The 26,975-nt window shown below is 33.4% G+C and overlaps 1 protein-coding gene across 1 annotated transcript in view; it reads left to right on the forward strand.

The window, feature by feature from the left end:
- Positions 1-26,363, forward strand: part of LOC118195300 (uncharacterized) — a 38,657-nt gene extending 12,294 nt beyond the window's left edge. Inside the window, exons 3-7 of the mRNA XM_085808152.1 lie at positions 5,712-5,780; positions 7,833-7,934; positions 15,904-16,057; positions 21,187-21,371; positions 22,417-26,363. Coding sequence (XP_085664278.1) covers positions 5,712-5,780; positions 7,833-7,934; positions 15,904-16,057; positions 21,187-21,371; positions 22,417-26,190 — 4,284 coding nt within the window. The 3' untranslated portion in view covers positions 26,191-26,363. The remainder of the gene's footprint in view (positions 1-5,711; positions 5,781-7,832; positions 7,935-15,903; positions 16,058-21,186; positions 21,372-22,416) is intronic.
- Positions 26,364-26,975: the final 612 nt, after the last annotated feature.

Consider the following 26,975-nt stretch of genomic DNA (forward strand, 5'->3'; position numbering starts at 1 on the left):
ATTTTTTATGGTATCAATTTTTTCCCAAATTTCTATTCAAAGTTAAAGTTATCATTTACTTTCAAAATACCAAAGATAAAATATTATAGCTAAATTACAAATTATGCAAAAAAATGTGAAATTACAAAAAATAAAATGGTTTGAAACAGTTCTTGAAGTGATAAATTTTACGTTTACATACAGTGTCTCAAAAAAGTGATGGGACACTTGTGCTTTACAAAAGGAAACTGTAGTAAAATAAATTTAAAAAACAGTAAAAATTTTTTGTGGGTGTGTTTCATACTTAAATTTAGTAACAATTATTACATAACATACATTTTCTCAAAATATTAAAATATTAATTTAATAAAAATGCAATTGTTTAGAACGGAGCAAAAAATGGCACACATAAGTGATGGGACACTTACTTTTCCATTAAATATTTATCCAAAAATTTTACTTTTTAAAAGGTTTTAATATTTTGTTGGATTTCCTTTTCCTTTTAAAACATGATTTAATCTTCTTGGGATGGATTCCACTAATTTTTTTTGAGATTTCTGGAGTGATTTTATTCTTTTTGAAGCACCGATTTTAATTGTTGTTTTGAAGAAATGGTGTGTTTGCGAATTCTTGATTCCAATTCTTGCCAAATATTCTCTATGGGATTTAAGTCTGGAGATTGTGGTGGTGTTTTTATTGTTTCAGGACAGTTATACAGCAGCCAGAGTCTAACGTTCAAAGCAGTGTGCTTAGGGTCATTGTCCTGGTAGAATTTAAAATCGTTATGAAGGTTCAATTTTCGTGCTGAAGATTTCAAATTTTGATTTAAAATGTCAATATACTTGTACTGATCCATTATACTGTCAATAAAAACAAGATTACCAACTCCAGCGGACGACATACACCCCCATACCATAACTCCTCCTCCACCATGAACTGTTGGCACCAAGTTCTGTTTTTCTGTGGGTTTTCTCCACACCAAGATTCTACCGTCAGAACCAAATATATTAAATTTACTCTCATCAGCAAATATAACTTCATTCCAGTAATCAGAATTCTTATTTATGTTGGATTTTGCGAAAGCCAGTCTGAGTTTTCTATTCTTTTCACTTACGAAGAATTTTTTCCAGGCTGCTCTACCGTAATATCCAACAAATCGAATTACTTTTCTAATAGTCTCAGGATTAACAATTACTCCATATAATGCTTGTAAATCAGCAGCAATTTTAGGAGCACTCATTCTTGGATGTTTTTTTAATATTTCGAACGATAATTCGCTTTATTCCATTGGATAGTTTTGATGGTCGGCCAGGTCTTCTTTTATCTTGGATCATATGATTCTTTTTATATCGTTTAATGATATTGAAAACTGTTGAAGGACTCAAGTTAACTGTTTCAGCTGTTTCTCTAATAGATTTTCCACGTTCAATATGCGAATTAATAACTAATTTTCGAATTTCAGGCAAAGTTTCTTTTCGTTTAGCATTCATAGCTGCACAGAGCTAAAAAAACACAAAAATTCCAAAACAAACTGGAGAAAAATACTGCAGACGATTTTATAAGTTATTGCCAATTGCTTTTGAGTAAAAATAAATACCCCAAAAGATATTTTTATTGCTTACTTCAGACGATTTTTGTTGCATAGTACGTAGTGTGCCATCACTTATGTGAGCCATTTTTTGCTCCGTTCTAAACAATTGTATTTTTATTAAATTAATATTTTAATATTTTGAAAAAATGTATGTTATGTAATAATTGTTACTAAATTTAAGTACGAAACACACCCACAAAAAATTTTTACTGTTTTTTAAATTTATTTTACTACAGTTTCCTTTTGTAAAGCACAAGTGTCCCATCACTTTTTTGAGACACTGTATGCAAATAGCAGAAAAAGTTAAATTTTGAGACTTCAGTATTGCAGAAAATACAGGAAAATGCGGAATGCAAGATTTAAGAATGAGCTATCAGAAGAAGTATATAAGCGTTATACGGCATTTAGGAAAAATTAATAAAAAATACTATGGTGTTAAAAATAAAAGATGACTGTCTGAATTAGTCCCCGATATAAGCATGTAATTATTTAAGTAAACGAACAATAATAGTTCTTTAAATCTATTTAAACTCTTAAGAAAATGCGTTATAACGTTTAGTTATTTGATTTAAACTATTGCTATCATATAGTCCTTCCATATTAACTCTAGTAAAGAATGTGGGAGATCCCAGTATCATCTCAAGTATAGAAAAGCTCTTGGCTGATAATTTGAGAGAATTTACTGTTACTTTTTGCATGGAGGAAACTCTAAAATTCTCTCTTTTGCAAAGCAGTTTCCTTTTCCAATGCTTTTAATGTCTCTCCAAAGGAGAGTTCAAGGTCTGTGTTTATGACGATCTTCTGAAATGTAGTTCGCAATCTGAACCATAAAAATGTTTTTTTTTTTTTTTTTTTTTTTTTTTGAGAGAGATAAGGGTTCTCCTTTAAATAACTAGTGTTTGAATCATTTCAAGAACATTATTATAGAGTAACTGAATGTTATAACATGCATTTTAGTTTAGTCTGGTGTCATTGACAGTTTTGATTATTTTATGCATAGCATCTTCTGTTCCGAAACTATATTAATTTGGCTCTTCTCTGTATTTAAAACACAGAAAGAAACTGAATCTTAAATAAATTTAAGTTAAATTTAACTTATGTTTTTAAAGTCAATTAAAATATATATATATACTTGATATAGTTTACATATCAAGTAATTTATATATGTATAAATACTTGATATTTAAATATATATATATATATATATAAATACTTGATATGTAAATATATGTAATAATTATTACATATACATTATCATATATATATAATAATTATTATATTATACATTATATATATATATAATATATTAAAAGCAAGGAAAAGCCGGAACACTGTTAATGCATAATACCCAGCTAGGATAGATCGTCGATCCATATTGAGGAAGAAGAATTCTGATTGCTTAGTATGCTAATATGTTGAGTATGTAATATCGAAAAAAACTGGCATTCTAGGCAGTTTTAATTCCATTTTTATTTTCCAGTTGACATTTTATGGCCACAATCACTTGGCCCCCTTCAAGAAAATTTACATTTTTGATATTGTTGAGATAGAAAGCGGTCCAGCGAAATTACATCGTAGCAGAGCAGAGAGCGAAGCTAAAGTGTTTAGTTATGCAATATGGAAGCACGGGAAGAGAAAAGTTTTGATTTCCAATTATTACGTCATCAGATCTGCGCAGGCCATAGAATGATCTAGAAATGACGCAATCCAGAGAAGTTATTACGATTTTTAAAAAGAGAGAGGAAGAATTAATGTTTCACCCGTTAGTTTAAATTATAATTTTGATTTACATATTTTTTATCTTACATATATATTTTTTATTTTAACAAATTCCAGACATTTGGCCACTAAGCCATCAGCCTTGATCTTGTTTCCTAGTACTTGAGAACAATAGAATTAAAAGATAAGAGTGCAGTGCATTCGTCAATATGCTCATTATCCATGGACTGTCCAGAGCGAGGTAACGATGTGACAGATTTAGTGTTGATGGTACTCTTTAAAGTTCCAGGGCACTTTTGCAGATTCAAAGTACTATTTTTTCAAGCTAATTAAATAAAAAATTTCAGAAAAGTTCTGAAACTTGAAAGACAGAATTTAAATTAATTGTTTATGAGCAAGTATGGAAAAAGATTATATCCTTTAAAATTAATTTTGTGCTGTATAATGAATTTGAACTACTTATATGGAGCATAAAAAGATTCTAACCTGTGTACCCTTAAGTTACAGTTAAAGTTGAAGAATTTTAAGAACTGGTAAGCGAATAATCGCTTGAGTTCGTGAGGCTGAAAATAAAACTTGGAATACCCTTTATTATTCCAAATTAATTTCACAGAACTCTTTCTTGGAGTTTTACAATAAAGCCTCCACTCGGGCTTGAACTTATGAACTAAGAAAGTAAACTTAACTAGTCTTAACTAAAAGATATAGCTGAAGCTATCAAGATTCTAACCTGGCCCCTTAACGCTAAATAACGTGAAGCTATCAAGGGTTTATAGTACGGCCGAGCGTAATAATAGCTTAAGAGAGAATAGCCTAAAAAGGTGAACGCGCGCTAGTCAGAATCACTCGTTCTCTCTCTCTAACGAAGTCAGTAGAACTTTCGTGTTAAATACGTCTTCTCATTTGCATTCAAGCGCGACTCTAAAAATACGTTCTGGCCGGAAGTTGTAAGCTTGAAATTGTGTGTGTGTAATTATGGCAAAGCCTCGAGGGCTATCTCGCCTAAGGGGAGGGATGCCTTCGTGGAGGACTTTCTAAGGGAAACTGGCTCGTATACACGTTACACATGGGAAAAACCACGAAAACTCCCATGCAGCCAGCCCGTTCGCGGGATTCGAACCTCGGACCGAACTACCAGTGTTCAGCGACTTTACCGCTCGGCCGCTGGTGGGGCTGCTTGAAATTAAGAAAAGCTAGGACAGTAACTTTTAATTTAACTCAAAATTTAACTGTTAGATAAATTACGATAATCCTTACACAGTTATAGTCACTTTTTTAAGTATCTTGTGATACCTATCAGTTATTCAACTAAGTCGGAAAGAAGTAAGCTATCGTTAAACACTTTTAGCTCTTTTCTCTTCTGGGAGAATTAATTTAACGATAATTCGTTTCACGTTTCAGTTCGTTTGCTAGATCATGTTAGTGAAAATTCTCGAAGTAGTAAAGGCGGTAAAATGATAATGTATTATATAACTTTATTTAATCTAAATAAGGCGATTTATTTCATTGTGTAATGTCAATCGCGTACCTTTTAAATATAGTAGTTTTGAGCAAATTCTGTTCTAAATGGAGGCAGTGTCGCCATCTAGTGCGCAATTTGAAAGTTACTAAATTATTTGGCCATACAGTAATCTTTCGAGTTACGTAAGTAATAATTTCGTAAACTGTTACATTACTCGAATTTTAAGTCGAAATTGTAAATTGATTAATTTGAATTTCATGAAACGCTGAAATATTTATTACAGGTATGAATGAATATTATGTTTGTGGATTCAGGATTGATAGATCTACGATTCTGCATGAGAAATAAACACTTATATACAAAAAATGTGGCCATAAATTCAATTGCATTGAAAATGAATCCTAAAATTATGATTCTAAAAGCAACAGATAAATAAATCAATAAATAAATAACACTGCAATCAATCAAACGAATTTAAAAGTTTGCAGAAATTTACATCAATATTAATTAAATAAGCTTTACAAGCGAAGTGAAAGCTCTGTGAAATAACTAACTCATTTTTTGGCTTATATCTGATATAATAGCATAGCTTCAGTGATCAGATGCTGAAAGTGCGAAGTATTCATACTCTCACCTATAGATTGGTCTGAATGCGGTCTTTCGCGGTATTTCCGGTACTCACATAAAGACGGAGTAATTTTTTACCTTCAAAAAAGTCTTCTACGAAGTCATTTTTTTATTTTAGGTGCCAAACTCTTTTTTGCTCTTTATCGTAATTAAATAATCTAGTTCAGTCTAGATAAGATATTTTGACACCATGAAAAGTCTGAATTGAAATTAAAGACTTTTTCTGAAAATATTTTTTTTTAACTTGTAGGAATCTTACATGCATTTTAAATAATTATTTTAGCAAGTGCGTCATCTATGTATTCGAAACTGATGAAGTTAATTTTCTTACAGACTGAATATGTCACTACAACAAATCCTGATGGTGAAGAAAAGTCCGTCAGCTTTTACGATTTTGTTCAGGTGAGATTTATGATGTATACTATTTCTAAAAGCGGTATCTCTTAAGCAGTGATACTCAAATTGCATGCTCTTCTGAATGCACGATGTGAAAGCAGCTAACGAGCTGCATTTTTTAAATTCCTACTATTAGCTCACACTCTTCCTATATCTTGTTCACATTTTCAATTGTTAAGAAATACATTTTATTCATCCACTTAAGTTCAAATATATTTTTTTAAACTTATAGTGGATGACACTTTATACAGTTTTTTCACATATTAAAATGTTTTAATTTTTAATTTAAAAAAAATGTACGAATTGACTTTAAAATGTTTCTTATATTACTTGTTTTAAATGAAAGTGAATAGGTGTATGTATATAAATGTGTATATTTTAATATACACACTTATATGTGTGCATATTTTAATAAATGTATTCTAAAATTTTAGAAAAAGTTAGGACCTTCAAAGCTATATATAAGGACCTGCGCTTATTATCTAGCGCAGAAGCAGTTGAGGTTGAATAAATTTAATTTTTCAAAAATTAATTATTATTCTAACCATAAAAGTATAATATACGTGTGAAAACGATTATTGAAGCTAGTTAAAATATTTAGAAAAAAAATTTAAAATACAAATAAAAATGTTTTAATTTAATAAAATAATTAAAAATTCTTTTATGCAAATTATTTTAAAACAAACTGCATTTAATTATTCATAATTTAATGTTTAAGGCAAACTCATCAGTAGGTAATTATCTCGAAAATTAAATCAAAATAATTAAGGAGTCCTGAAAATGTGTTTCGTCCTTCTTGAACTGAACAAGAAGAGAAGCAATCAAACGTGAGAGACATTAAGAGAACCTAGAGATCTTTGTTAAAAAATCAAGCAAACCATTTGTAACATTAAACATCCTTTCTCAAAGAGAACCTTTGCGTGTAAGTTTACAATATCTTTGGAAATACGTTTGCCTCGAAGATAGTTTCATTGAAATTTCTTTTGGTTACACTTTGCATAGCAGAAACTTTCGAAGTTGAACAAAACCTGAGAATAAATAATGACATCTGTCTTTCATTTATTCATGAATTTTTGCTTCGGCACATTAGGAAAAAATAAATATTATTGTATGCAAACAATTATAAATTTCTTTATTTTTTCTGTCTACAAGTTAACATTTGATGGCTTTTCGGTGATAAAGTTTTTAACCTTTGAGAAAAATTACTAGAAATTGTCTTTATAACGGATTGAAGACGTTTATCAATTCGTTTCTCAGTTATTAATTCTCAAATGCGCAAAACACTGATCACATATAAATGCACTTTCAAACAAAGTGATTACAGTTGCAAAAATTCATAACTGAAGGTACTAATCTTTTAACAAATATGAAAAATGTTAATCAAATCTGTACTTCAAATCCTTAAATAAGATTTGAATCACCTTAGTAACTTAATAAGCTCCATGTGTAGATTTCTTGATGTGTTATTCACGTTTTTTTTTATGGCAATGTAAATAAAAAATAAAATTCGACTACAAACCGTTAAAATCAAAACACCTTTCTTTAAATTAGTGGCGTAATAATGCTATTTTTCTTGCATTTTTTGAGATTTTTTTTTACAAATAAGAGGGCAGGATTTAAGACGTAGAAATGTATGAAATATTTTGATTCAAGTTGTGCTTTAAAAGTTTTAATATAAGCGTGAATTTCAATCAATAATGACTTTATTTTTTAGTTGCAGATCATTATTGAGAATATTTAAATATCTGGTTAAATAAAAAAGATATGCTAAATGAGTGTGTCATTATATACTCATGAATCAGTATATATCATAAAATGAATCAGAAAAATTGCTAATAGATCATAAAATTCTTTATAAAATTAGAAATCAAATACTGAAAGTGTTAAAGCATATTAGAATTTTCGCATTTGTCAACTTTTGCATATTTACATATGAAGTTGCATATTTACATAAAAGATGTTTTAAAAACATCTCAGATGGTAAAATTTCTCAAAATGGTGCAGATTTTTTCTTTGTTATTACCTTAGTATAATTACCAGCAATTTATGAATTTGCAGAGGAAGGTGGCCTACAAAGATGTCTCAACAAATCAGTGTTTCATAACAAATTTAATGCAAGAATCTTTAGAAGCAGACAGGAGGAAACTACTGATATTAAAGGTAAAACGTTGTACTATTTCTCAATTTAAGGAACTTTCATCAGTTTGGGGATTAATATATTTTGTAAATCTGATGTAGTGATATATGTTTGTATATGTCTTTGTATGTTTCGTACCTGATGGCAGTTGTAAGAATGATCTCATCGTTATGTGAACCATCTGTGTAGATGACCAACAGCAGCTTCATAAAACCTGAAGTGTATATTTTAACTTCATATTCAAACTGCCACTTTTATTATGTTTGATGAAAATCTGGATCTGATTCTGGGTGCTTCGTTCTGTCCAGACTCTTGCACGCTTATCATTTGATTTCAGGACAAACCTGCACTTCTCCTTGAACAGAACATTGCCACAATCTGAAGCAGTTCATTTGAGATGTGGGAGTATAATCCCAAGTATTTTGTCTCCAGTGCTTGGGTGTATAATTCCAAGTATTTGTGTACTTGGGAGTATAATCCCTTCATATAAAGCCTTCGGCTCAAAGTATTAGCAGATATTGCCTTAACAAGTATCTCTGCAGTCGTGGATGCAACAGTTGTGTAAATCGCTTGTCGATTCCGCTTGGCTACTATAGCAATATACCGATCTTCGGGGATAACGGAACTTTCGATTTACCGGGCACAAGTCTCCAGACAACTGTTTTTCTTGTTTAGATTTGTTTCCACATTTGAAAAACCACCAAATGATCAACCCTAGAAAAACGAGCAACATCTTTGATTGGTTGTCCTGCTTCAACGCGTCTGCCGGCACGCCAGCGCTCACAATCCGTATTTCACATAAACAAGGATATCTTTAAAAATTATCCTATCGAAGTTAAAAATATTAAGTGTCACCATTTAAACTGTTTTTTCCTTAAAGCGTTCAGAAGCGTGCCGTCTTCAGCGATTGCCTAGTTGGCATATCTTCGGACAGGCAATCGTGACTGGCTTTATCATACAATATTTTCATTCTGCCTCTGTATCTGCAGCGATTTTCAACCACTCAAATTTAACTATGCTTTCAAAAATGGCTAACATGCATTTGCGCGCCAGCTTTTGGAAACCATTGCGTTCTTAGATATTCTTAGCTTTATTCCAGTTTTGACATAAATGCAAGAGTTTTTAAGCACTTTTTGATATCATTCGTTACTTCTAGGTTAACTAATTTACGTTCGATCTTCTTATCAACATGAATGTCTTTTTTCTCCCTTTCATTCCCAAAAAATGAAATCTACACGATCGATTGGATAATCGTTGTATTTTGAATCTTCTCTGAGTGTTTTGATTAGCTGCTTGAATGATGGATGAGGTTTGTGAACCCTTCTACAATATTATTTGTTTCTCTTTATGACAATTTCACATTTCCACAGGAACATGTTCGTTATCCAGCTATGGACTGACAAGGTAGTCAAAGAATTCTCTTAAATTATCAGGTTCCTGTGGACAATTAATTTTCTTCTGTTACTAACCAGTCTTCATTCGGAAGATGCTAATGAAAATGCGCTAATAATGATCATATGCTTACATTTAACAGAATTTCTTCATTCTCGCGATACAGTTTTATAATGCCAATGTCTTGGATTCATCGTCTAAAGTAGTAACTAGGTGTCCAGAGAGTATAGTGATTTGTGACACTAATTGCGGACCTGGCTTCAAAGCCCGGAGAAGGCATCGATGTTTACAGATGTACAGTATTTGTACGGAAAGTGCGAGCTCGGAATACAAGCCGAAAGTCCTCTCGAATGGTTGTGGTACAGGAAAAGGGGTGGAAAACGCTTAGATAGACCGCGAGGTATTCTGCATCAAATTTGGGGAGACATTTTTGTGAAAACTATTTGTTTAATGGACAGATTATCATACTTTGTGTAATTTAGTAGCGCTTCCGCCCAATGCCTCCGTGCTTAGATATCTTTCAATGAACTTAGGATGGCATTTTTGTTTATTTATTTATTATCAAAACTTTATGCTAATTGAAATGCATAAGTATAGATTTAGACAATATATTCAGATTATATATCGTCAAAGTATATTTTTGCAAAGAATAATAAATACCGTCGCCCAACGGAACAGTGGTTACTGATTCTGACTACCGCGCCGAAGGACTCGGTATCGAATTCATTGATGTTGTAAATACAGTGTCTTTGCGGTATGCAGACACTCTAAGTATGTATATGGCGAGCCGAAAGTCCTCTCCTGTGATTTGGTGGCAAGGAAAGAAGAGTAGGAGACCCTCGGACAGTGCTCTTCCTCAAAATTCTTCACTTGCCGGGTGCTCCTCTTCAAAATTGGGGTGGAACTGTGCAAAATCGTACTGTCATTTACATGGTTCCCAAAGCTCTTGCCAACAACAGACGCAGTCTTGTAGTCCTTACCAAGATAACATTCTTGAAGTTTAGTCTTTATTATCTTGGAGTTGTAGCGTTTGACTATGGTTGTGGAAGTGGCACAGTTAATTGTGAATTTGATGTAATTTATCCCTTCTTCGTCTAGTGCTCAGTCTTGAATGAGGTTGCTAGCTAGCTGCATGGAAATGGTAGCCATTTTGTGCGATATACGCTGATGCGGTTTCTACAATGTTACAGCTTTCATATTGCCCACTAAAACACTCAGGCTCAAAATGTAGTGACTAGCGAATCGATGGTGCATATCTGAATTTTTTAGAGAACAGCAACACACCGAAAAAAAATAACCTTGAAGTGGACAAGAAGTTCAAAAGTATTAATTTAGGGTTTGTTCTGATTGGGTCAGATAAGTGAGATTAATCACAATAAGACATAATAAATACCTCAAATTTTTCTTTTCAAATCTGAATTTGTAATTTCTCTTCTTCCTTTACCTATGCTCGGGCTGACTGCAAAATGCCGGCTTGTTTGAAAATTATCAATGGATTGTCTTTTTTATCTTCAAAACAAAAATTAAAAATCTGTGATTCTTCTTTTTGAAATCATTAGGTAATTAACCTTTTGTGCTTAAAGTTTTCTTTGCATATTCTTAACTATATTCGAGCTCTGAGATGAACGATAAAGCATTTAAACACTTTATTGTTGCAACCGAACATTTCAACACATTATTTATGATGCTGCAATCGAGCAGTTCTTTCGTGGTTCCTAAATTAATACTTTTGAACTTCTTGTCCACTTCAAGGTTATTTTTTTTCGGTGTGTTGCTGTTCTCTAAAAAATTCAGATATGCACCATCGATTCGCTAGTCACTACATTTTGAGCCTGAGTGTTTTAGTGGGCAATATGAAAGCTGTAACATTGTAGAAACCGCATCAGCGTATATCGCACAAAATGGCTACCATTTCCATGCAGCTAGCTAGCAACCTCATTCAAGACTGAGCACTAGACGAAGAAGGGATAAATTACATCAAATTCACAATTAACTGTGCCACTTCCACAACCATAGTCAAACGCTACAACTCCAAGATAATAAAGACTTAAACGGCAAAATCTTTCCACAAACATGCCAGGTGTTACTTGTTATGCAATCATAACAAGTGAAGCCCCAGACGCATTCATAATGCAACTGTTAAGCGCAATACGCAATACATATGAGGAAATATTCCCAAAAAGACATGTAAAGGAATTATATACTCTTAAATTTTGGACCGAGGAACTCAGTGCACAGCAAAAGTATTATGCGGCAGATTGGAAACGGAGAGACGACTGAATATTCCAACAACTGTTTTTATAAAGTCATTTATAAAGGAAAGAGCCAACTGGAGAGACTTCTGAGCTAAGAACAGAGACACGTATGGCATTTTATACAAGGTTGCTGCTAACAACGTCTATAAGCCTACGCAATCCAGTATTCAAGAATCCGCGCAGGCAAATATTACAATAATTGACATGACGGATACATTCAGCAATATCCTGGATGCAGTCTTCTCAGCAGATGGGCACTCAGAAAGCACAACTGGGCAATAACGCACCCATGCAACCAATATAGGTACAGGTACAAGTAGGAGGATAGTAGATATTTACCAACAGGTGATCCAAATGTTATCCCAAGAATATCTACAGAATATCCACTCGAGAATACGAATGCACTGCCTGATTATATCCTATACAAAATTAAGACAGAAATAGGATAAGGAAAATACAGGAACTCACTCTTGCTCCTGGTGCAAAAGAATTCTAAATTTTAAAGTCAAAGAAATATTTGAACTTGTTTCTGATTTTCGCACTGAAAGTTGGGGTTAATTACTCGAAAACGCTTAACAGCAGATTTATGGAAAATTGGTAGATGATGGAAATCGAAGCAATTGGAACCAAGGCGTTACCTAATATTTTGAGCAAGAGATGGCCCGTCTCATGGGGAAATTATGCAGGATTCTTTCACAAAAAAGGCGCCTGCCTACCCGGTAACAAATAATACTTCTGAGAGTTTCGAAGAAGCACATAGTTATGATTTTATTCTTCCCCAGCTGCTCGTTAAGAAGTGATGTATCTCCTCCGGAAATTTGATGTCAAGAAAGCTAAAGGTTTTGATGCCATCTGCAACTAGGCTTTTAAAAGAAGCACCAAGAAAAGTCAATTTAATAACCAATATTTTTAACGCATGTCTTCGACATCACTGTATCTCGCATTAGAGAAGCATCAATATGGAACCTGCTGTCATCATAACTTTTCCTAAACCAGAGAAATGCCCAAAAGATTCTAATAATTACAAACCCATTATCCTCCTTACCCGTTTAGGGGAGTGTTTTGAAAGGATAATTCAACAAAGGCTCTCTGAGCATTTTGAGAAATATGGTCTCACCAACAAAATCCAGTAAGGGTTTTCGCAGAGGGCTATGTCAGTACATAAGGTGGTTAACCCGGCCGATAAAATAGAGGAAACCTTCATTAAAAAGATGACAGTAGTGGCTTGCTTTCTTGATTCTGAGAAAGCATTTGATCCCTTCTGGCATCAAGGATTAATTCTCAAAGTCGTAAAACTTCAATTCCCTTCCAATTTAGTTAAAATTATGAATTCATATTTAGCGAACGGAACTTTTCAAGTTTGTACTGGTGACGCGTTTTCTACTGGGAAAATGTTTCACAACTGGAATACCTCAGAGTTCGGCATGGAGACCCAAGTTATTGAATTTGCTTGTTATTGACCTACCATATCTTCTGAGACTATATGTAACTGCAATAAATTTTATAAGCCAAATAAAATTAGGATTGTTAATTTATTAACACATTTTTAAAATTTTACCTGCTTTGCTTTCTCTTAAGTGAGATAAAAACTTATTGAGTGTTTAGGCATGTGATATATAAAATTTCAATTTTCAGTTTTATATAAAAGAGAGTTTTGTACCTTTTATTTATTTTTCTACTGAAATGGAAATGATTTTTAAAAGTATAATTTTTGCTGAAAGATATGGTAAACGAAAAACTGGATTCTGTTATTCATTTGCATTTACGAGACTGTATGATGTCACTATTATTATGATACTTATTATTATCACTATTATTATGATACTTATTATTATCACTATTATTATTATACTTATTATTATCACTATTACTATACTTATTATTATTTTATTATGATATTTATTATTATTTTATTATGATATTTATTATTATTTCATTATGATATTTATTATTATTTTATTATGATACTTATTATTATATTGATATTATTACTTTGATAGTTTTACTGATTTTCGCTCAATTATGCATTACTACTTCTGTTTATTTGCATAATTACTTATTAGTTTTTTTTTTTTTATACTAAAATTTCTTCGGCAGAACTTTCTGCAACGTTTAGACGAAAAAATTAAACAACATGATACCAGCCGAAAAAATGTGCTAAGAGACATCATAAATATAATATAAGCATATCGAGGAAAATAGTTAATTATTTATTAAAGAGTAAAAAAAGAAAAATTTAAGCTAAATAACAAAAAGTTAAAGAACAAAAAAAAAAAAAAAAAAAAAAAAAAAATCGCAAAATTGAATGAAAGCTACGTGTAATAAAATTAAATGAATATTGAAAAGTTAACTGTTGAAATATTGCCTTAGTTGGTATATTTTTATCTTTATTCCTCTTCTCATTTTTTATAAATGTTATTTATATGCTGAAAAATACAGGAAAGTAATTAGATTCCTTCAAAGTTAGTATTTTGCATGAAATTCGCTTTACAATCTCTGCTCATATTCAAATATGAAATCTTAAAATATTTTGAAAAGCAAGTCTCTGGCAAGTAAAATTTGGTGCATGAAAATTTATGTGAATTAAATTCCTTTACGCACAATGCCTAAAATTTTTTTCCCCAAAAATAGGATTTAATAATGATATTTCAATTATTTTTATTAACGAGGAACATTGTCACATGTCGTTTTCGAAAGGTGTGAAGACTCCTGTGATATCTGATAGGAAAGAAAGTAATTTTTTGTGCAGATGGTTTTAGGGTAGGTGTAAAATCCATCCTGAAATTTGCATATTCTCTCCTCTGTTGCATTAAGTAGTCATCGAAAAACAAACAAAAGTCTAATGTCATTTGAAAAATACATAACATATTCAGCTTACTGAGCCTTCCTTTTCCATAATTTTTAATGAATTAGCTTCTGCGGAAAACATTCATTTCGAATTTACGAAAAATTTGAATTATCGAAATTCAAGTAACTGACAGTGAAATTTGTACGCAAAAGTTTTTAAAGACCTTATTTTGCTCTAACCAATTATTTTAATTTTAAGAAACTTTCCTTTCCTTTCTGTTTTCAATTTCCTGCTAGAATGCAAATTTAAATGACGTATATGCAAATCTAAATGAGTTCGGAAATAGTATTTATGTTGTAGAATCTAAGAGTTTCATAGTAGGAAAGTTAGTTCCGAAGTTTTGCCTCGAGTTTGAAAGCAGCTTTGTAGCTGAATATTTTGTGCTATTCACTTACGTTAGATGATATTTATATTCTAGGTTCAGTTTTGCTATGCGCTGCCTATTAAGCGGTTTACATTGAATAGGAGCCAGTGGTGTAGCTAAAATTGAATTCTTTGTGATTGTACATACTGTTTTGTGTTCAATGACAAGTCCCAAGTGGTGGTACGTTATGAGTACTGAGTGATTGCATGTTCTGTTCCGTTTAGTTTAAAAAAAAAAAAAAAAAAAAAAAAAAAAAAAAAAAAAGTTGTTATAACATTCGGTCTACAGTCATCTGTCCTTTCAAACATAGCGAAGACTCGCTACTTTGTCTTTCAATAGGGTCTACAGCAGGGGTTCTCAAGCGGTGGTACGCAAGAGAAAAATAGGTGGTACGCAAAGAAGCAAAGTATTTTTAACTATTAAATTCAAATATTAAAACCCCAATATCCTGATTGAGTTTTTCTCTAACACTCCTAGATTTATGCAATCTGAGCTTTGTCAAAGTTGCAACCAATTTCAATTTTTGGTCCTCGAGCGACCAAGCATTAAAACCACTAAACCCTAATAAAGGACCGTTCCCACTGGGGTTTATCTGAACTAACAGACACAACTGACGTAGCCGACCCAACTCCAAAACCTATTTTGTCTCATAGGGCAACAAGTTGAAAAATCTAAACTGCAGGCATAGCGGAGTTAATCGACACATGGAAGCGACTCCGTCAGCTGAGATGAACCCCAGTGGGAACGGCTCTTAATTGTTCGACTCCAGTTAAAATCCCGGAGAACAGGCTTTTCTGCGTGAGAGGTTTTCCATCTGTAATGAGAATGTGAGCTAATTTTCCTTGAAAAGTGTCCACGAAGGCATCCCTTCTTTCATGCAGATAGTCTTCGTGTGCTTATCTGAACTAATATTATACCAATGTAAATGATTCACTCCGCTTCATTCTAAGCCTGAAGTTTTGCATTAACTCTGAATAAAACTGGAATGAAATGTACAAAATTTTGGCGACGTCCTTAATTGTAACTGCCATCGTATACCAATAATTATTTGATTTTGAAAATGTTTGAAAGAAATTATCACAATTTCGTGATATTAATTTAAAATTTTGTTTGTTGATTGATTGCATACAAAGAATGGAATTGTCAGAGGATTTTACGTTCCAACTTTCATCATTCACAAAGAAGTGAACAATACTGAAGAACTTACTCAAATGGCGGGATACAGAGTGGCATCTTTTTGTGACGGAAATTCTGCTGCTTTTGTCAAAAAGGAGGATTCGCAACTTCGTAAGTACGCAGATTTATCAACTTTCGCATTTTCGTATACATTCGGATTTTGACTGTTAATACATTTTTCGATGTGCGAACTTCGAAAAGTTGACTTCCATATCAGTAAAATTTTAATGCTTTAAGTGAAAGAGTCGCAATTTTCAGGTTATCTCTTTCAAATTTGCCACGAAAGGCAAATTTAATTAACTTAAAATTTTTTAGAAACATTTTTAGACGGGTCATTTCTTTCCTTATTAAAAATAACTAAAGCAAAAATTGTTTCTTAGGAAACTTCAGTGCTATCCAGGACAGTCTCGTCGGTTTTATAGCCAAATGAATCCAGTTCTCCTTTTCCCATAAAAGAATTACGAATGAGAATGAAGAAAAATTTGGATGAACATTTTCTGGCTCTTTCTTTTCTTCCTTTTCTTCTCTCTCTCTCTTTTTTTTTTTTTTTTTTTTTTTTTTGTTAACTCTTCTCTTCTCTCCTTACAATTGTAACATTTTTAATTGGTTTTTTTTTTTTTTTTTTTTTTTTGGTACAATTGCAAGGAGCTTTCCTAGCCTTTTCCTTTTCTTTACCTTGTCAGCTTTCACTTTTGATCCAAAAAAAGAACTCTGTTGAAAGGAAATTGTACAATTTTTGGATGTTTCACCAATAACAATATCCAATGCATTCTCAATAGACTCAGCTTGTCCTTTCACAGTTGAAGCCACTTCAACAGACTTAACATTTTCGTTGAACATTCGCTCAACAGGCTGAACTGAATCTCCTCTGATGAAATATAAGATGACAATGGATTTGTTAATTCAAGTTTACTCCACTAGATCTCGAAAATTTTAAATCTATGCAACTGTAAAACACCTTTTTGGTGTAAATTCGCTAATACTTCTTAATAAAAGAATAATGAGATTAAAAATTTCTCTTCTGCTCTTGTAGCGATGAAAAGTGACCTTTAGTAGTACTTTTTGATATTTTTTCATCACGATCTTTCTTTGGCTTGGGATTTAAAGCGAAAGCAGTCTCACTGAAATTCCTTCGTATATTATAAGAAATATCTTCAAGTTTGTTGCATTTTATGTATGTGTCAATCTCTGGAACTCCACTGTGCATACTTTTTGTGCACTCCTGTTCTGGCTGGAATTACGTTTTGGTCTCTCCGCATTCTGGTACAAGAACGGCCTTTTAAAAATCTCTCAGATTATTTCCTTCCTGAAATGCTATTTTTTCTGAGAAAGGAGTTTGACTTTCTTTCGCCAGTTTTACTAAAAAAAGTGTTTTTTCAGAAACCAGAAACACAGCAGTTGGTATAGTTTTAATTTACAGAAACAATACCACTTTTTTGAGTCATTAAAAATGAGATGTGTCGGTAATTTTGCTTCTTTCATTTCTTTTGTAAAATCGTTGCAGTAAAGTTTCTAGTTCTTTGCACAATTTTTTGCTTAGTTACTGAATAAACAGCATTTTGTTTTCTCAACTTCCGTTATTGATGTTTTTTGATTTTTTTTTATTTCCCCCCCCCCCTGTATAATTTTGCTCTTTTCCTTCGTCTACTGTTCTACAACAAAACAAAATAAATGTATCAGCAAGAACTAAATCTTGGCTACCTCAATAGGGATTACAGATGCAATTAACAGTCGGCCACGTGGTCTTTTTCTTGTTTTGATTATCATAAATTAAAGTTATCATAAAAATAAATCATTTGAATGGATTGTATTAAAAGGACTTGTTGGATTTCAAATTAAACATAAGATTTCACAATAAAAAATAATACATATTTTAGATTATTCTCTTTCAGTTTTGGATCATTATACTTCACATTGTTCTTGTTGCGGGACAGATCGCCCACTACAAGAGCAATTTGACAAATAATGATCTAAATGTGAGCCTTTGCTCCAACATTAATAAAATCAGCACTGCGAAAAAAAAAGGGGGGGACAGTTCCATATCTCCCGTTTTACTGGGACGATTGACAAAATTCAAATTGAGTTTTTTTCATGTCTCGAAAGCGTGGCTCAGGGTGCACATTAGATTTACATATAGCATTGTTCTAATATAGGTATTTTGACACAAAATCGGACTTTTTCTGAAATCACATGCCAAGTGTTTTTTTTTTTTTTTTTTTTTTTTTTTTTTTCATATTTCGATTCTAAGACTTAAATTATATCTAAATATCAAATTTTGTAAAGTTTGATGCGAAATTTACGTAGAAATTCAAAAATTTAACTTGGCGCGTTTTTTCAGCTTGTAATTCATTTGGCGAACTTCTTAATTTTTAGCAACCTTCTTTTCTTTTTACAACCTTTTTTCCATTGTACACGAGCGAAAAAAGTTCATCGTTCATACTTTCAAATAATTTTAACAAAGTGCGTAAACCACATTTGACTTTATTATCGCTTATAACGAATATGCCACATTTCAAAACAACGCGCCAATATATAAATTTACTTATACCTTCGGAAATTTTGAATTAAAAACTCTAATATTTTGCAGATGTGCCTAGAAATTCATCTACTTTTAGATGATGTTAAAAATTTTATAGGTTAAAATACAAATTTTTCTCGAAAAATTTATAAAAAATATTTAAAAATACAACTTTTAAAAATAAATCATAAAAAAATGCGCGAATGATATTTGGATTAATCCTAAATTTCGAATTCTGCAAGAAAGAATACAATAAGTTTAATAAAAATTAGAGATATTAATAAATATATATCAAATTCAATTAACATTGAGGAGCTGAAATTTTGAGAGTTAATTTTTTAAAAAACTACTCGTGCGATTGTTACAAAACTTGGCAGTTTGGTCTACATTGATTGTCATCACTTAAATGTATCACATTTGACTTATTTATATACCAAATGTAGCATTCATTTAATGCACTGCCAAATGCATATATGTGTATACATAGTACAATATAATTTCACTAATATATAGTATTGATTTATGTTATAAGAGTGTTCATATGTAATACTGTGTTTTTCAAAATATCTTGTAAAAGAAAATAATATGTACTGAACAACAGGCAATGTAACTGATTTCCGCAGAAATGATGTTCAATTCCGTACGGCAAGAACTAGGACGGATGTCATCTTCGCGGTGTATAGAACGGGAGATATAAAACTGTCCCTTTTTTTCCCGCAGTATACCTTTTCTCTTTTAAACAAAATATACAAAACTTTAAATAGAAACATGATTCTTTAAATATAATATGATAAAATTTTCGAGAAAAAACATATTGAATGAAGATTTATCTCTTAAGGAAAGCAATAAAAATGAATTTAAAAAAAATCTCTTTGTATGGTAACTTCTGAAAACAACGCTTCCTTTCATAAACCAGCTAGCTATTGAAATATTGATTTATAAGATAATAGCTAAATATATCAACTAATTAATTATTACCACATCATCTTCTAGGTATAATTTCGAAGCTTACTTTTCAAATTTCAAAACTAATGGCCAATTACAGGTATACTATTAGAATAATCTATTGTCATGGCTGAATTCTGTCAGCTATAGTTTTAGTTTAAGAAATGGAACAATGCGGGGAAGATAAATACGGTGAGTAAGATGAAAAGCAACCACAACAATTTGTTTATAAACCAAATATTTTATGTATTGTCACTGGCAGGTCAACGAGAATTATTATGGAACCTCGACTATTTTCTCTAATATTTGAAATTACTGACGGTTCATGGAAACCAAACGCTTATAAACGCTAATTTATATTTCCGTTATTAAACTGACAGGCAACTTATCAGTCTTAGGGAAACAAGTTTGACTCTTAAGTAAGAGTTATCCTTCTTACTAAAACTTTATTATTAAACTTTAGAAATGCGCAGACCGTGCTTTACAAAACCAGTGTCCACTACATGCTGGATTCAAATTAACGTAAATTTTAACGTAGCATTCAAAGTAACGGAGGAAATTCACAAAACAAATTTCAAAAATAAGCTTTGGATCGTGATATTAGATGCGCGAGTAACACAGCTATCAAAAGCCTAAAGCGGATTTAAGCAATTCTTATAGCTGGGCGAGAAATATCACGATTCGCTTCCAAAATTCACTCTCCCTAACTTCAAGAACTCTGCTCTTATGTACATGTTAACTAATTTAGGTTCCGGTGGGCGCCGATGAAAGTAGAAGTGACAGTAAAGATAAAACTAACAAGATAATAGGTGAATTAACATAAAAATCTTAAACGAATCTTACGAAATTTTTCTCACAGCCGCTTTGAGACCTTTCCGTAGAATTCCAGGAGGATTTATTTTGTAAATAATTATGCTGGAATCGAGGAACGGGACAACCATAGCTCTCATACAGAACATCAGTAGAAACACTTTTAGGGTTTAGGGGAGTAAGATTTTGGCCTGTTTCAAACTGAACTTTAACGATTTCTTAATATCCCTTACTGAAAGTACCGTTTTTCAGCATTATTCGTGAACATTTTTAAGAATTTCTCTCTGCAACCTAATGAATTCTCCATACAAATTGCATTTCGTCATCTTTCGAGGAACAATCGACATTTCATAACATCCATTACTAGACTGCAACGAGCAACAAATTTGTTCATTCAGCGGATATCTTTAGTGTTTATTGAAAAGAATGTCTAGTAAACAGTAAAAATTAAAGGAGTTCTTTCAGTTTGGGACTGGCTATGATTCATGTACTAATGACTTGGCTGCTGATCATCATCACAAACTTGTTGAACCGTTCTGTAATCGTTTTAATCGTGTGGAAATGTTTATGGTCTTGATTGCGACGATTTGTTCTTCTTTGCTCTTTACACATCTCAGAGCATTTTTATATAACAAGCCTAACGTTGCTTATAACTGGAAAAAATATAATGTTTTTACAGATCAAGTATTTGTTAAATTTTGTATAAATTTTTAATATTTTGTTAAATTTTGTACATTACTTTATTGTCAAAAAACATTCCAGTGCCATGGATAAGTGTACTCTTCCAAAGTGTGTAATCCTCAAAATTTTTTGTTGCAAATTAAAATTTATGATTCTAATGTTAGTCATATATAAAATATATGTAAAATCCTTTATTAAAGATTAGTAAAACTTCAAAAAATTTAATCAGTCTGTATAACACTAATATAAATTCAAAATTTATCGAAGACAAGTGTTTATTTCATAGATAGAAGAAAACGAGATGTAAATACATCTGGCATAAACGGAGAAAAAGGGCAATTCACGCATCATTCATATGGCCATTATGGCCACCAAAGTAACAACTATGCACATTATGGCCATGAAACGTATGTCACTGGAGCAATAGATAAAGATGGTGTCTTACGCAATCAAAGGATAGCCCAGCGCCAGGTAAGTGATTCATTATTTAATAATGAAATATAAAAAATATACTAATTAACAAAATTATGTATATTTCAAATGGTAGATTGTAATAAAATGTATATTAATCTTCTAAACAGATAAATTTTGATTCAGAAACTGAGTTTATGGTAAATATATCGAAGCTCTATCGCATAAATTTCAATATTTTCCTCTTAAATGATTATGAAAATCAATCTGTATCAAGTTCTCACAGCCTTGTTAGTAAAATTATCATTTTTTAAAAATTCGTATGAAACAATATTAAAATTTTTTCAAAATCTTAATCTTAGGAGATTTAAAGAGTTATTTAGGGAGAGAAATATGTAACGCCATAAAGCCGTTTTTGTTCCATACGTTGCTTCGAATCTAAATATTTAAGGTATTTCTATTTTTTATTCTGCAATTTGGAGAATGTTTTTGCATTTATCAGGCTTTCAGAATAGAGTTAGTCAGCATATGTTTTTATGATTATCACTGTGTATAAAACTGCAGTTAAGAGTTTTAAATAAATGTTGATTGCTGAAATTAAATTTGAAAATAATTAGGAAGATAAATACTAAAATGATAAATGTTTTATTGCTGAAACTTTTGCATTAAGAGATGGAAAATGAAAATAAACTTCAGTTTTATACACAGTGATAATCATAAAAACATATGCTAACTAACTCTATTCTGAAAGCCTTATAATGCAAAAACATTCTCCAAATTGCAGAATAAAAAATAGAAATACCTTAAAGATTTAGATTCGAAGCAACGTATGGAACAAAAACGGCTTTATGGCGTTACATATTTCTCTCCCTAAATAACTCTTTAAATCTCCTAAGATTAAGATTTTGCAAAAATTTGAATATTATTTCATACGAATTTTTAAAAAATGATAATTTTACTAACAAGGCTGTGAGAACTTGATACAGATTGATTTTCATAATCATTTAAGAGGAAAATATTGAAATTTATGCGATAGAGCTTCGATACATTTACCATAAACTCAGTTTCTGAATCAAAATTTATCTTACGTGTTGTATTTTTAAAGGTACGAACAGAGAGTACGGATTCTTCTCCAAGAGCAAGAAATGGTATGCAAAGCAGCAGAACTGATCAAAGAATAACAGCAATGAGTCCATCCAGTCAACACTTACTCCCACGGATGCAAGACAGTATCGATCAGAATATTGTTAACAACTTAGGTACTACCGGTAACGGCCATTTTTCTCTTGAAACTGCTCAAGAAAGTGGATATCAACTAAATTTACCTTTAGGTTTGAGAGCTGGTAATGCATATCGTGGAGGTATACGAAGTCAAGGCCGTTATGGAGTTGGCGGATCTCAACCACAAATAAGCACCGACTTTCAGAAATATCCGGCTAGACAACCAGATCTGACTGTAGGATTTCCAGGACAATTAGCTTCAGGTCTTCCAAGGTCTTACCAACCTGGTGTTATGCAAACTGGAATCCAAGTGCCGAGTCATCACCTGATAACTCCTTCTAGTCAGATACTACCAAGTAGTCAACTTCCCATAGGCAGCGTTTTTCAACCCGGAATATCGCAAACTGCTCATCCGAGCGTAGATGTTCGAGGAGGAGTTCCTAGCTTTGTTAAACCAGACGACAGCCGTCTAACAATTCCAGGGCAAGTACCAGCGTATCAGCCTGGGGTAATCCCTCAAACTCAAAAACCATTTGAAGCCGATTATAGGGTAGGAGCCACTGGGGATTTAGGCTCAACAGAAGAACATATAAGAGGCATTCAAAGGAAAAGTCCATCTTTAGAAGCTGCAGGACGTCAAGTAATGGGTCGTGAATCTGGATTTGGTGCACAAATACCAGGCATTCAGATGCCAGATGGCCTCCCTGGATTACCACAGACACCGCGATTTCGCTATCCAGAAAAACCTCAAGTAGTTGATGAGAGTCTACCTGGACGAACAATAGCCAGTCATCCTAGTTTTACTCCTGGAAGTTACCACAAAGTCCAAATACCGTCAGGTTATTTGCCTGCAGTTTTACCTAGTGCTCCTGTGACCTCAAAGACTCAACCTCCTCCAACCAGCCCTCAAGCGTTACCAGATTTACTACCCTCAAGACCACATGAACCTGGTACAAGGTTGACTGAGGGTCATATATCATCAGGAACATCCTGGGGTATGCCTTCAAGTATTCCAGGTGGGTTACCTCAAACTGGTAGAGAGTTCCCAGAGAGAGGAATAAGAGGAACTATTCCTGGCCAAATTGGAGACTTTCCTCAATACTACACAAGAGATGACAACTTCAGGAGCGTTCCGACGAGTCTTGCTATACCCGGACAATATCGAGAACTTACAGGTGTTGCGCCCGGTGATTCAAGATTTGTGCCTTCTGTTCGAACAAGCTCTGTTCCAACTGATGCCAGAAGTTGGCTTCCGGGAAATCAACAGCCTACTGTTTCTGATTCTAGAGTACCTCCTGATTATGTTCCACCGCGTATGCCTTATGATTCAGCGAGTGGTTATCAAATTTCTTCCCGAGATGCGAGAGTGTATCCAGGAACGTTTCAGCAAACTTCAGATGCTGTTATTGGTCGCCCAGATACTGCCGATAGGTTAGTAAGTGAAGATACTGCATCGTCCCAAACTCAAGTTCAAACTGGATACGAAGGCACTGCGGCAGAAGCCTCTTCTGCTGGTCGCTATCGTGGGCTAGGTTCTCAGACTCAAGTGCAAGGTGGTTACTCAGGTAATGGATCATTTTCTGCTCAAGCACAGTCTGGATTTACAGGAGGTGTGACACAAAGTCAAGTAAGAGGTGGAAGGCAGGGTGGTCTATCTGGCTCAAGTGCTCAAGTTGAAAGAGTAGGTTCCGCTCAGAGCCAGGTTCAGGTAGGTCAACCAAGTGGCGCAGCAAGCAGTAGTGCTCAAGGAAGGTTTTCTGGCGGCACGACACAAGTGCAAGCTCAGAGTGGTGGAACAGGTGGTAGCGCAGGGGCACAAGCGCAATCAAGTGGATTAAGTAGCAGCCAAGCTCAAGTTAATGTAGGAGGTGGGGAAGCCACTCAAGAAAGCGGCTTTCAAGGAACAGTATCAGCTTCTTCTCACGGAGGCTATTCATCTGGGCAGTCACAAACACAACTTCAAGGCGGATTCGATTCCGGCAGAACGTACGTTGCAACAGCTCAAGGTGGCTTTGATTCAAATTTAATATTTCAAGGATCAGTGCCTCAACCTGGATCAATCCCCAGTTTTCCTCTTCGAGTAGGTGGTACCGAAAGTTCAGCAGCTCCAGGCTTTGTTTCAGGACAAAGAGAATCAACAGTTAATGGTTCTGTAACAGGCATTTCAAGACCATTAGAAACAGGTATTTCGAGACAATCAGAAATACGTACTTCAAGAACACAAGAAACAGGGCAAGTCGGAACACAACAAGGTTTGTTGCCACCCTCAGAAATGTTTCCTTACCCGTCTGGCTACGTACCTGCAGGAGGAAGAAGAGATTCATATTTACCTGGAAGAACTAGTGAAACTGATAGATCTGGCGTATTGAGTCGACCCGATATTCCACAGGGTCGGTTGTCTGGTAGTTCAATCCCTTCTCATTTAACAAATTTGCAAAAACCAGGTGTATTACAACCCGGGATTCCAATGACAGATTCAAGGCAATTAGGATATTTACCTGGTAGAATTCAACAACCTACTCATGTACCATCTTTTGCAAGGCCAGAATATGAATCTCCTGTCTCACGACCTCTTTCACAATTACCTGCATCGCTACAATCTGGATATAAGTTAGACTCAGAGCAGCGCCCTTTTCACATACCAGGCCAAACACAGACAGAATTACAATCACATTTAATACAGCCTTTACCTCCATTACCATTGCAGCCGACTTCAAAAACTGACAGGACCCAAATTCAAAGCCGTCCTAGTCTTTTGGGCCCAGGGCCAATATCTAGTTTACCTACTGGTACGCAACCTAGTTACCCACCTCATGGGATAGGTTCGGGTGGCATCTTAATACCGGGTTATTTACCTGATGGTCATCTTCCAGGACAAGTTCCTTATCCCAGCCATTTGCCTGGTATGGTGCAACCACGACAATTTCTTCCACCTGGTTATTTGCCTAGTGTTTCACAAGTAGACAGAGATTTTCAACCTCCTGCGCAACCCTCACTTTTATCGCCAGACTTTCATCGTCAGCCTCGTCCGGATTTAAGACAGCCAGATGGTGTACAGCCCGGCATTTCTCAGGTACCTGAACCACAGATTTCTCCACCAAAGCCTTTAGAGACATATTTACCGGCAAGGCTGCCCGGTATCCCTCAAATACCTTCACTGATACCAGAACCACAGATTTCTCCACCAAAGCCTTTAGAGACATATTTACCGGCAAGGCTGCCCGGTATCCCTCAAATACCTTCACTGATACCAGAACCACAGATTTCTCCACCAAAGCCTTTAGATGATGATTTATCAGCTAGGCCACAACCTAAAAGAACGATAACGCTTCCAGAGTCATCAACAAGGCGAACAATAGTTCGTCCATCTCAAATTCCAGGCGTTCCAGAGCCTGACGCAACAGACGAAGAAAGTTGTTGCGAGGCTTTGAAGAATCTAAGAAGACGATGCTGCGACAGAAGAACCGGAACACAAAATGGAAGTTCTTGTTGTTCTTCTAAAGCAGGAAAAGGTAGACCAGTTGTCGATATAGATGATGACTTTGACAGTGTTGGCGGCGAAGAACCGTGCAAAATTGTTAAAGCTATTTGCTATATTGTTTACAAACCTGTTGGAAAAGCAAGAGTTTGCAAACCTACGAATACAAATGGATGTTGATGATGATATACTAGGTAACATGCTAGAGACAGAGATACGTTTGTGTTGATTAATCATTCTAAACCATTTTCTTGATAATGAGCCTTTGAATTACCAAACCATTGTATTGTTATATTGTTGCATTATCCTTTTTAAAAATAATTCTATAATAAAGTTATGAAATTCTTTCGAAATTTTATTCAATTTTTATTTATATTTCATTAAGGGCTTTTTAAACTAAAGCATCTATAAGCAATTGCGAATAAATAAGGAACGACTAAAGGTTTACATTGTTCTATAATAATCATTTTAAAAAACCGTAATGAAACCGCGAATATCATAAAAATGTCATGTGAAAAGAAACACATAAAAAATTCATGAAGGAAAAATAATCTTTCTTAAAGTATATTTCCAAAGCTAGAAAAATAAAAGAATTAACTTTAATATTATAATCATTTTTCATCTCTTAACATTCCTATCATGAACACACAAAACGAAACAAAACAGTCTGCAAGTTAAATGATCGCCCAATATCAGTATAAGAGGTAGAGATGGCCGAGATGGAATAGCAAAACATTTTATAGGATATTATATGAAATTAATTCATATTAAAAAGTAAAAAATAATATTCTTAAGAACTGCATTTGTTGCTTTTAAATAGCTTAATTTTAATCAATGATAGATAGATTAAATTTGAAAGATCAATATCTTATATTTTGTCGAATGATAACAGACTCGAATGAAAAGTGAAACAACGCATTTGTAGAGGGCGACATTTAGAGCGAATAAATGCAAAATTGAGTTTC

Source organism: Stegodyphus dumicola, chromosome 1 (assembly GCF_044657685.1).
Source record: "Stegodyphus dumicola isolate Sdum_Otavi_A_Nest chromosome 1, ASM4465768v1".
Lineage (NCBI taxonomy): Eukaryota > Metazoa > Arthropoda > Arachnida > Araneae > Eresidae > Stegodyphus > Stegodyphus dumicola.